This window comes from Solanum stenotomum, chromosome 9, assembly GCF_019186545.1.
Source record: "Solanum stenotomum isolate F172 chromosome 9, ASM1918654v1, whole genome shotgun sequence".
In the NCBI taxonomy this organism is placed as follows: domain Eukaryota; kingdom Viridiplantae; phylum Streptophyta; class Magnoliopsida; order Solanales; family Solanaceae; genus Solanum; species Solanum stenotomum.
The window spans coordinates 5,992,460-6,003,718 of NC_064290.1; the positions used below are offsets into that span (position 1 = coordinate 5,992,460).

General features: G+C 37.4%; 1 protein-coding gene across 1 annotated transcript; it reads right to left on the minus strand.

Moving 5' to 3' along the window:
- Positions 1-407: 407 nt before the first annotated feature.
- On the minus strand, positions 408-11,129 carry LOC125876107 (protein STRUBBELIG-RECEPTOR FAMILY 3-like). The gene is made up of 16 exons (XM_049557223.1): positions 10,907-11,129; positions 9,721-9,847; positions 9,568-9,639; positions 9,350-9,415; positions 9,175-9,246; positions 9,018-9,089; positions 8,861-8,932; positions 8,718-8,783; positions 8,555-8,620; positions 6,503-6,945; positions 5,545-5,966; positions 4,531-4,802; positions 3,662-3,800; positions 2,521-2,657; positions 2,282-2,438; positions 408-921 (listed from the first exon to the last, which is right to left on the minus strand). Exons 1-16 carry the CDS (start codon positions 11,010-11,012, stop codon positions 826-828), a joined length of 2,385 nt encoding a protein of 794 aa, XP_049413180.1. The 5' UTR covers positions 11,013-11,129; the 3' UTR covers positions 408-825.
- Between the last annotated feature and the right edge of the window lie 130 nt (positions 11,130-11,259).

Sequence of the window (11,259 nt, forward strand, 5' to 3'; positions counted from 1 at the left end):
TTACGGAAAAACAGTTTTTTCATAAAGAATTGGAAAAAACTTTACCCGCACCGGGTGTATACACCAAACTAATGCAATTTCCATTATTATGTGATTTAATAAAGTAAAACATATGTTAATTAATTAAGGTTAATGAACTATAAATTTAAACACATGACATGCATGTATTGGATTAGTGTATACTCCCAATACGGGTAAGTTTTACCCTAAAGAATTCTATACTCAACCTGGCCACTAATTGGTACTCTCATGTGCTTTTGGTAGTTTTAACCAACTAGAAAAAGTATATAAGAAAAATAAACATAATGTTTGGAGGAATTATAAAATTACAACCTTCAAGTGATTATTCAATATATCCATGATGATACTGAAGGCTGAAAAATGTGCTACAGGAAAGTCCATGTTGAAAGTGTGAAGAATATTCTTGTACAAACAATTGAAAATGTACAGCAGAACAAATAAAGATTTACAACTTCAGATATACCAATTAACAACCATAAATAAGCTCTCAAAACAATGGGGTTAGTGCATTTTATGCATTGTGGTTTCTGTTTGGACTATAAATGAACATTAGAATGATTGCAAAAAATTGTACTAAGAATCAGGATAACCCGAGCTGTGTTGGTTGAAATCGCGCAGTTTCTAGCCAGCCCTTTGTCTTGGAGGTATGAAGCTTTGCTGGCAACGCACTGCATCTACAGCCTCAAAATCTTTGGTTCCAAGTATCTCAGTTCGAGTAAAGTTCTTCGCAAAAGTAAAAAAAAATCTTGGAAGTCTTGGTTACTCCATGCCTGAATCTGCTATAGTATGCATGTCTGGTTCAAATCATTCTTCATCAGATCTACTGGGAGATTCTCTTCTTATCATTTGTATAAGGTCTTGAACCACTTCTGACATTTGTGGCCTGTATTCAGGCTCAGGCTGCAAGGAAATATTAAAGATAGTTACAACAAAATGTGCAAGGCAAATCCTATACAACAGCTAAATCTTAGTCATGCTAGGAAGAGATATGAGATGGGCTTCACAAAACAGCCACACGAAAACTACTTCACTCTTCCTTGGTTAACAGTAATATAGTACTCTGTATTCTGCACACAATTTGTTGGGTTCTGAAGGGGCGATCAATCTATAAGATAGCGGGAATAGGCTATGGAAGGTGGAGCCAAATGGAAATAGTCCCTAAGAAATCATATGATGCATTTAATCTCTTCTCTGTCATTGCTAGAAGGGTAACTGAAAGATGATAATGGGGAGGACACTGTGAACAGGCTTCACATTGGAATTGCACCAACTACTTGGTTCCTTTTAACTTATCAGTATCGATTTCTGTTCATTGAAACATTGAAAATTTGACCATTATATAAATACAATGGATATATCAGTTGCAATCAAATATCCAACCAATAGAGTGTGCCTCATTCTTCTTCTCCCCCACATACACAAGCATTTGGTTGTACAAAAAATTGCATATTACCTAGTGAAAAATCCAACACCCACCGAATAAACAAAAAGACAGGAGAACAATAAGCAGAAGAAGGAAAGCAAATGTAATATATCTGTTGCTTCTACAGCTTTGTGTCTGGATTCTGGCAGATCCGAATTGTGACCCAACCCCGAAAAGCTTCGAACCACTATTATTTGCTTATATTGTTAGGCCGGGGCAGTTGGATTGGGCAAACACTTGGGTATTTAAAAGGGTTGTAATAGGGGATCTCTTGGTACTGTTTTCTTATCTTTTATAGTGGAAAATTCTCTCCGCTTCTTCCCCGAGGAAATGGGTTTTGACAAACCTAGTAAATTCCTTGTGTTATTTTAATTATTTATTTGTTTGGTGTGTGATTGTGTGCTAGTTAACCACGCGTATTCTGCCACAAGATTTAATTTGGTGAATAGGGTATTATTAGTAAATTGTTCGTTGATCCAGACTTTCCTAGTGTTGTTTGCTTCAACTACAACATACACACACTCTTCAACGAGTCATGAAAAGGCATTCAGACTCCTGGTACATCTCATACTACAGATTCACAGATGTCCTTAAACTGGTAAATAATTCATAATCTAGTGGCTACGAAAAACAAAAGACACCATGTGTAGAGTTCCTATTTTGACACAGTACAGCTCCTTCCTTTTACTTTTTATTTTAATTTCTGTGACGAGAAATAAATCATTTTCCATGTTACCTTTTTCCTCATTTGTACCCAAAGTTTGATGAAGGATTGAAGAAAGTGGAGATTTGGAAAAATTACTCGCTTGTAATAAAAGAAAGGATTAAAAAACTTACCAAAACGCAGCGGGAAATTATGTCAGCAAAATGTGATAATGACTTAAGTGGGTACTTTCCTTTGAGAGAAGGATCAACCATTCTTGTCAAGGCATCAATATCATGTAGCTGAGGGATTGCCCATCTGACCAAGAATTGCTCTCCTCGACTTCGAGTTCTGAATATGATATATAGGTAATGATAAAGCTGGGAGAAAACAACACAACAAAATTTATTCAATGAGATGCAAATGGCTTTACCGGTCATATGACATTCTGCCCGTTAAGAGTTCCAGCATCACCACGCCAAAACTGTATACATCACTCTGAGAAGTGTAAATCCCTGACTCAAATTCTGGGGCACCATAGCCATAGGTTGTAAGAAGTTGTCCTGACAACTGAAAATCAAGTACAACTTCACTTATTCAATTTCAAATTCTTCGGCACAGTGCATAAGAAAAACAAAAAAGGTAAGGTTTCAGCAAAGATTGATGATCCACATGCTCCTAGAGTAGCAGATCTATTATCATACGAAGTACAAGTGAAAAAACCAGTCATATCCGTGATGTCTTGTTTAGTTCAATCTTGTGTTTTACTGTTTCTTATTAATGAGAGGAGACAATGTGGACTTCATAAAAATAAAATAGAATTTAAGTTTCTGAAAACCCATCTAACAAAAGCACTTGTAGAGTGTCTTTATGTATGACTAGGTCAAACTAACATAGTGAAACTGTTCTTCACACATCTTTAGAAGTCAAAATTCTCCAACAGGGAAAAAAATACAGGAGCTTGTTACATCATATTAAATGTGCAGCAGCAAAACTATTGGGAACAGTTTCAAGGATCACTAATTTCATCTCTTTGTCAAGGGGTGAAGATGAGAAGGCAAGTCCAGCATATGTTGGAAAGGATCTACTCTCCTGTTTACAAAATCCACTAGTGTCTACTTAGATCTCGTGAAGCATTGAAATGTTATAAAAGGCTAAAACATGACAAATACTTCAGACTAGCTGGGGAACCAGGTAGTCTCAGACTAGCTAGATTTGTTTCCTGATTTCTAGACTTACAGGGAAAAAGACTTAACCCTTCTGAAATTGACCGTATAACTTCTGGCACTATTACAAAATCAACTATTTCTAAACAACAAGTTATCCATTTACGAGAAACTACATTTGTAGTTAATTACTGCTCTACTCCGGGGTGTTACTTGGAAGCATTTTGATCATCATTACACTCCTTTCTTAACAACTACTACTTAGTTCACATTTTCACTTCCATCATAAACCTGGAACTTGCTTTTCTTTCAACTGGAAATGCAAGCAGAAAATGACCATCCCACCCCAAGAGGTAAATGTCAGCTTGTTCCACACTTCTAATCCAGAATATTTGGATGGTAAGTTACCTGGCTCACGGCACCTGATGATATCAGTGGAGCTAAACCACAGTCAGAGATATGCACAGCCAACTCTTCATCAAGGAGAAGATTGACAGATTTGAAGTTTCTGTGGATAATAGGTGGCTCGCAGACCTCATGGAGATACCTTCATTGCATAAAAGAACAAATAATTAATACATGAGATTTAAAATTTGCTTTAACTCGCTTGTCATGCAAATCTAAGAATTAGATCACCTAGCAATCCCACTAATAATAATTCACAGGTGGGATGACTATGAGGATATTTTCTTTCAACAATCGTGTTCAGCTTCCCTTGTATGAACTCATGTGGAGGAGGAATGGAAAGTAGTATAAACCGAAATACAGCACCAAATATAATGTTAACATATACTTATAAAGACCATCTCCCAACAGTATTTTATCATTTTATGTCATTGTAGTATGTACATGGCATGAAAGTTCAGGTCTAGTTTGTGATTTGAGTTCTTTGCTACCTTCCAGTGCTAATTTTTTTTTTTTTCTTTTTTTGATAACCGAGAAATCTGTCTGTGACCCGCCCTTTGGACCAATCACAGCCTTCTAAACTCGGTGGATAATGGGCCCGCCCCTCTACCCTTCTCCACTTAAATACCGGGCTTCGCTTTGCATGGTGTGGGGCTTGAACCTGCGACCTAAGCCACAAATCCTCCACCTTTTGCCACTTGAGCTAGGCCTTGGGGGCTCCAGTGCTAAATTATTATTAGTACTGCTTACAGAAATTTCTTATAGATCACTGCCAAATAACTCTTCAACATCAGATTTTCCATAGCTCATATGTATATACTCGTATATTTGCATGTGGTTTCTATGTATATGTGACTGGTTATTTTACTTACTCCAAGCCTCTTGCAGCTCCAAGAGCCATCCGGATCCGTGTATCCCATGAAAGTTGTTGCTTGAATTCATCATCAGAGTGCAACGCATCTTGTAGTGTCCCACTACTGCAATACTCATAAACCAGAAGCCTTTGACCATGCTCTGCACAATAGCCCATCAACTCGACAACGTTAGCATGACGAATTCCGTCAATATGGTTTACTAGGTCAAGAAACTCATCATCCTTCTGTTGATTGGAAACTCTTCTGTCCAGCTTCTTGACAGCAAGTAACTGCATAAGCATTCAAAGGGTCAAGTGTCAGAAGTAACACAATGTGACCACCAAATGATTCAAATAATGTTAGCAATGGGATGAGAGTTAAGATTGCATGCCAGATAAATAAATGTACACTGAAAATAAAACAGGGACATTGTATATTCTGATTATAAAATAGTTTCTCATTAGAAAAGATGCATCAGTATTTGGCAGATCCTGCTATACAGCAAATGACAAAACTAAGGTACAAATCAGAATGATAAGCTCATGCAACTTGAATGTTGATTGTTCTATGACAACAGTTGATCAATTGTGTTGGCTATTTGGAAGAAAATGCCACTTAAAGATTATATAGGATAAGAACCAAAAAATGTCCTAAAGAAAATTTAAGTTACAAGAAATATCTCATGAAGCAATTGGAAGTCATTTTGCTTTTATCTGTATTTATGAAATACAGTTTACCCTAATATGTATGACTTTGGATTTCCACCAACAAAACCATATTTACATACGATTCAATCAGTCCGTGAATCATTCTAAGCAATTAAGCACAGAAATGCAAGAGCAAGATACGTAATGCAACAACAGATAAGAGGCATCTTTAGTGCTCACAGAACACCAGACCCCCAAAAAAGGAAATTATAAGAAGAGAAAAGCTGACAATCTAGGTTCAAGAGAATACAGCAGGGTAGGTAAACACAGTTGGTAATTTCGAGTATCAAATTACAATACATCATATATCATTCATAACTTATACCTTCCCTTTTGGAAGCTCTGCCCTGTACACAGTTCCCAGCATTCCTGATCCTATCAGATTATCTTGAGAAAAGCTGTTGGTGTATTGCTGAAGAGATGCGATTGTGTAAGATTTCACAGAAGTTAGTGGAAGTGGCCTATGGGGAAACTTCATTGCAGTATTGTCGGCAGGTAGAATTGGCTTCACAATAACTCTCTCTTGAGAAAAGGGTGGTGGCGGTGGCGGTGGCGGAGGTGGTAGTGGAGGTGGAGGTGGTGGCAACATCGAATCAATATCAATTCTGCTTAGGTTTATCTCACTAGTATCCTTCTTTGGCACTGCCCTCAGGTTTTGCACATTTAACTCCTGCTCCTGCTGTGGCATGGGAGTGCGGGCCGGTCTCCTTGGTTGTTGCTCTTCCTTTGGCCTCACCAGAGGAGGAGCTGTTCAAAACATATGAAGTCCACTTATCATAAAAGAGTAGAAGAGGTTAAGAGTCAGAGCTTTTTAGTTCTGAATGTTGCAAAAACAGATATCAAATTCACGAATCTTTTGTAGGGCGTTTATGATTGTAACAGAGAATTTGACAATACTGTAGCGGCCATTGTCATTAAGGGGTGTCAATGGTTGTAGTCATTAAGCAATGTCTTAACCACTAGACTGAACCTTTAACTTGTGTCAAGAGGTGTCAATACTTGTATATATTTTATTAAATCAAAATTTGACCTCTATATACCATGTAATTTTCTATGTAATTTTCTGACGAAGGCCTTGGGTAAGGGTGGGTCCGCCCCTGGGCACTTGGATAACCACTATATATTTAGCTGCATACTTAGATGTCAAGACTGCAGATTCAAATAGAGCCTAAATTAAAGAGTACTAGTTTTCCCTGTAAGAACTAAGGAAAAAAGCCAGACTAACAAATACTAGCAACAATACACACGATATAAAAGTTGAGAGGTTTAATAATTTGCAGTACCTTTCTCTACATCATGTCCAGGTAGGACCAATAAACCATTATCCCTACGATTCTCCCTGGAGCCCACATCAGGAGCTATTTCGTGCCGTCTGGACCAATTAGTGTCTTGCCTTTCCCTAAAGCATCTTGGCAGAAAGAGCAGGATTGCTATTACCAATATTATAAATGACAAAACTGATGCAATGGATATCCAGACTACCCTTTTAACAGACTTTTTGTTTCCTTTTGAACTAGATTCTGCAGTTACTGATGGTCCATCAGCTTTTTGCCCAGGTTTTCCGTCTGAAGTCGGTGGTGTCTGTGTTGAAGTTGGAGGCTTAAAAAAGGGTGGTCCTGGTGGTGCTGGAGGGGGTCTCGTAAATGAAGTAGGTGGAGACAAAGGGGCGATACTACTGTTGGGTGGAGACAAAGGAGAGACACTGTTGAAAGGATTTCCAGTGTTTCTGCACGTCAAGAACAAAATTAGCAAGTACATGAAAGCATTAGCCATCAATTCTCATAATTAAAGTCAATCAAGAGTCAAAACCTATATAAGACACTTGAAAAAAAGAATGAAACAACTGATAGATCTTCCTAGCATGGATCAATATGTACCCTTACCAATATTGTTCAATAAATCAAATTTCCCGGCAAACAAATCTTATAGAACAATATGATATGAAAATCACGCCTGTGTTCAAAACTTAAATGCTAGCCCGCTAGTGAACTTAAATATGACCAAAATGCAGTCCATGATCCAGCTTGGCAGTCCATGGTCCAGCGTGACATATACCTCATGTATGGGTGTCATATGGTTTTTGTGCTACTATAATCCTTTAGCCTGTATACGTCACATTTTTTCCAATTTATTGTGAGGCTAGATGTTTTTTTATCCAATTGTTAAATTGAGCAGCATAGTGTTAGGATTATTCTTTTTTTAGGTAATTGTGCTGATGATATCAAAATTTGGCTACTTTACCTAATGTAATTTGAAATTATTCTAACGTTTAGGACTCAAGCTGTCGATAGGCAGTGTGCCCACTAGCAATTCTAATCTAAGTCAGTGCCATAAACCTGTAAGCATAATCTTGTTTTGCAACATAAATATACTCTTCAACATATCAGATTTCCGATAGTATAAAAAAGACTTTGGGCCTAACTCAACCCCAAAAGCTAGCTCAAGAGATGAAGATTGCCCAAGACCATATAAAGGAGTCAACTTCCTCATGCTACACGATGTGGGACTCAACAATTTTCTAAAATACTATTGTTAAAGATGGTGCAGCTAACATACAGACTAGCACGACACACATTTCATAATATTTTTCCTGCTTATGACAAAGAGTATTGTAGTTCAGATCAAGGTTTTTCTAGCTTATAGGAATTTAACGAGGTCTTGCATTCACAAGAGACAGAACACACACTCACACACAAATTTCTATGCACATAAAATGTTTAAACGTATAGGTTCAGAAAATTGAGAAGTTTGCCAATAGCAATTGCATTTTTTTGCCAACCAACAAACTTAGGGTGTAATAAAGAAGCCACTCTGAACTCTTCCGCTGATCTATACTTAATGAGATGATGAAGCCTATTCAAGTCTTGTCATTTTGCACAGAAACTCTCCCCTTTAGTGAAGTTTGATATTCACCAGTATGTTAACTAAAAGTTTAGTATGGTCTGAAGTGGGTAGGGAATATGAAGCTGAGTACAGATGATACATGTGCTGCAGCTTTAGGAGTGTGGAGTACAATTGTTGTTTTTATGTTAACGATTGTAGCCCTTCAGATCTTATCTGCCTTAATTGTCCATGAACAACAAGCTGATCAAGGTTGTCATTCAGATTTAAGGAGGGTATTAAGTATTAACAAAAAGTACAGAGCAGTTTGGCATGTAATAATCGAACTTCAACAAGGAATCTGTCTCCATAGTTTCTGAATATCTGTCTAGCAGATTGTGTCGAACAAAGAGGCACAACTGCACAAGAATGTACTAGGCGGCAAGAATATATTGTAGATTACATGCTGGAAGACAAACAACAATATTTAGAAGCAGAAAGTGAAATGTACTTACTTGAAATTGGGAATAGATAACAACTTCTGAGGTATGGGCCCAGAAAACAGGTTATTCTCCACATTCCTGGAGGGACACAAAAGATGGGAGATATTAGTACGATATTATATCATACTATGGACCTGGAATTAATATTGGAGTTTAAAATGGTGACGAAGAGTACAAATCTGCGAGGGGAAGATCTTGTAAAACATCAAGAGTTCCAGAAAGCTGGTTATTCTGCACATGTCTGGAGATAAAGAAATAAGCGGTTTTTCTATTGGTCATAAATTACAAACCAATTCAACAATATGTAGAATCACTCACAGAGTGGTCAGGGAGGACAAGTTTCCTACTGATGACGGCAAAGCTCCGCTGAAACTGTTACTTGACAAATCACTGCAAGAATACAAATAATCCACCAGTTATGGACAATTAAAAACCTCTATGGAAATATTGAAATGCTTTTGTTTTGGTGTCATACAGATTAACCAATGCTGTAAGGCCTTGAAAGGAATCAGGAAGTTCTCCAGTCAGTTGGTTTCCATTGAGAGACCTGAAACAAAAGAGAAGTATAGCTGACTGGAACCATGATTACGGTAATGGGAAATCTCCAATCTAAAATATAAGCTGAAACTCACATTGCTGACAGTTGACTTAGGGAAGATAAAGAACTGGGGATACTTCCGGCTAAATCATTATCTGAAAGAAAACTGCCAAAAGGTAAAGACTATCAAATGGTTTGCTCAAAAGGTAAGCTGTGATAGTTCAAGCTTCATTCTCTGTTTCCCCTTCTAGGATAATGATAATACATACATATTCTGCAATGTAACTGGCAGACTGGATGGGAAGGTTCCGCCAATGTGATTGTTACTCAGATCTCTGCCACAAGAAGTTTCCACAATTATTGTTCACATGTCACACAATAAAAGAAACCTCTAGAAAAGGAAGCATCCACATAATATATGCAGCACATGCACAGAAAAAACAACCAAATATGTGTCAAAGGAGATATATCTGTGGGGTACACGTACATCGTTTTGAGAGAAGAAAATGATGCTAAGTTATCCCCTAGTTCACCTGCCAAGTTAGCAGCATTTAATTGACTGCAAAGAAGATGATTAGAAGGATTAACATTACGACTTCCAAATATCCATGAAATGCTGCAACGAATAAGAGGTAGTTACATGGATATTATATTTGTCTCCTGGCATACGACCCCTTGCCATTGTCCATCACATGGGTCTGCACTGACACCCCAGCCAGGAAGGGGAGGTGATCCCAGGGAAGCATGTAAGGCATTAATTGCAGCAACTAGACCAGCAGAAAGGAAAATGCCAGAGTTAGAAATTTCAAACCATATAAGAATATTGTTGATATTGATCATGAATGAACTAGAAAATTCGATTCCAAACATTTAAAGCATGCTAACTTCAAACCAAGCAAAGTTTATACGATCAAGATGGCAATTTAATAGATATTTAGGACAATAATATGTGTTGAATTCACATATCACTTGACAAGGCCATAGCCCCCTACACTTGACTAGCAACCTAGGAGTCAGTACTTCATTTCCTCTTCTCCCCCTTTCAATTTCCTGGGACTGTCTCTTTTTTTTTCTTTTTTCTGAAATAATGACAGCTTGTCCACTGTTAGTAGAATTGGTAACTGCGGCATGCAAGTTTTTTGAGAATGTAAGTGAAACGATTAGGTTATTTTTAAGGTTTTTTGTTTGTGTATGATGGAGTTGTTTGTAAATTAATTCAAACAACAATAACATAAGTGGGTTCTGGGGAGGGTAGAGTGCACGCAGACATTACCCCTAGTTTAAGAGGTAGAGAGGTTGTTTCTAATAAACCCTCAGCTCAAGAAAAGGCATATCGAAAAAAGAAATAACAGAAGTGAAGAAATAGTGGCGAAATACTATAGAAAGCATGACAAAGCATTCTGAGAAGAAAAAAATAAGCAACGGTAACCGCAACAAAACAGTGCAATAATAGTAACACAAATCCAAGGACAAGAAACTACCAAGGGAAATACTACGACTACCAGCATCAAAGGATAAGCAAGACAACACTCAATTACCTACTAATCTTCTACCTAATCCATTTCCTACGCAACCTCATATCTAATGTCATGTCCTAACTTAATTCCAGAAATGGATAAAGACTATTCATTTAACCGACCAATTTCGATAACTCCAGCTCCCCCCGACTTAAAAACGTTTACCCAAAATAAAGTTCAAGTTAACAACTAGCTCAGCTCATAATTCAGTCCCCCATAACCAGCATTGCCGAAAACATGAAAATTAGCATTCCTCTCCTTCAACGCAAAACAACTCGAAATATAATACTAATATTTGTTGTTCCTTACCATCTCCGGGGTCAGTTTCATCTGAAAGCTGAACAGCAAAAATTAACAAAATCCCCACCAAGATCTCCAAATTCAAGCACCCTAACATAGATCTCTTCCCACCCATTGATCCAAACTGTAACCCTTTTCTTCAATCTACTCTTTCTTTGGAAACACACTCTGCATAACCAATACATAAACCTCCAATCTGAAAGAGCCCAAAAATAAAAATCAGTACTTCAATCAAACCCAAAATTCATCATAACACAACCAAAAAGAAGTTAATCAATGACACCCAACTGATAACAAAATGGGTATTCAAAAATTGAGAAAAGGATAGAACAAATCTAGAAACAAAAAAAAAAAAAAAAAAA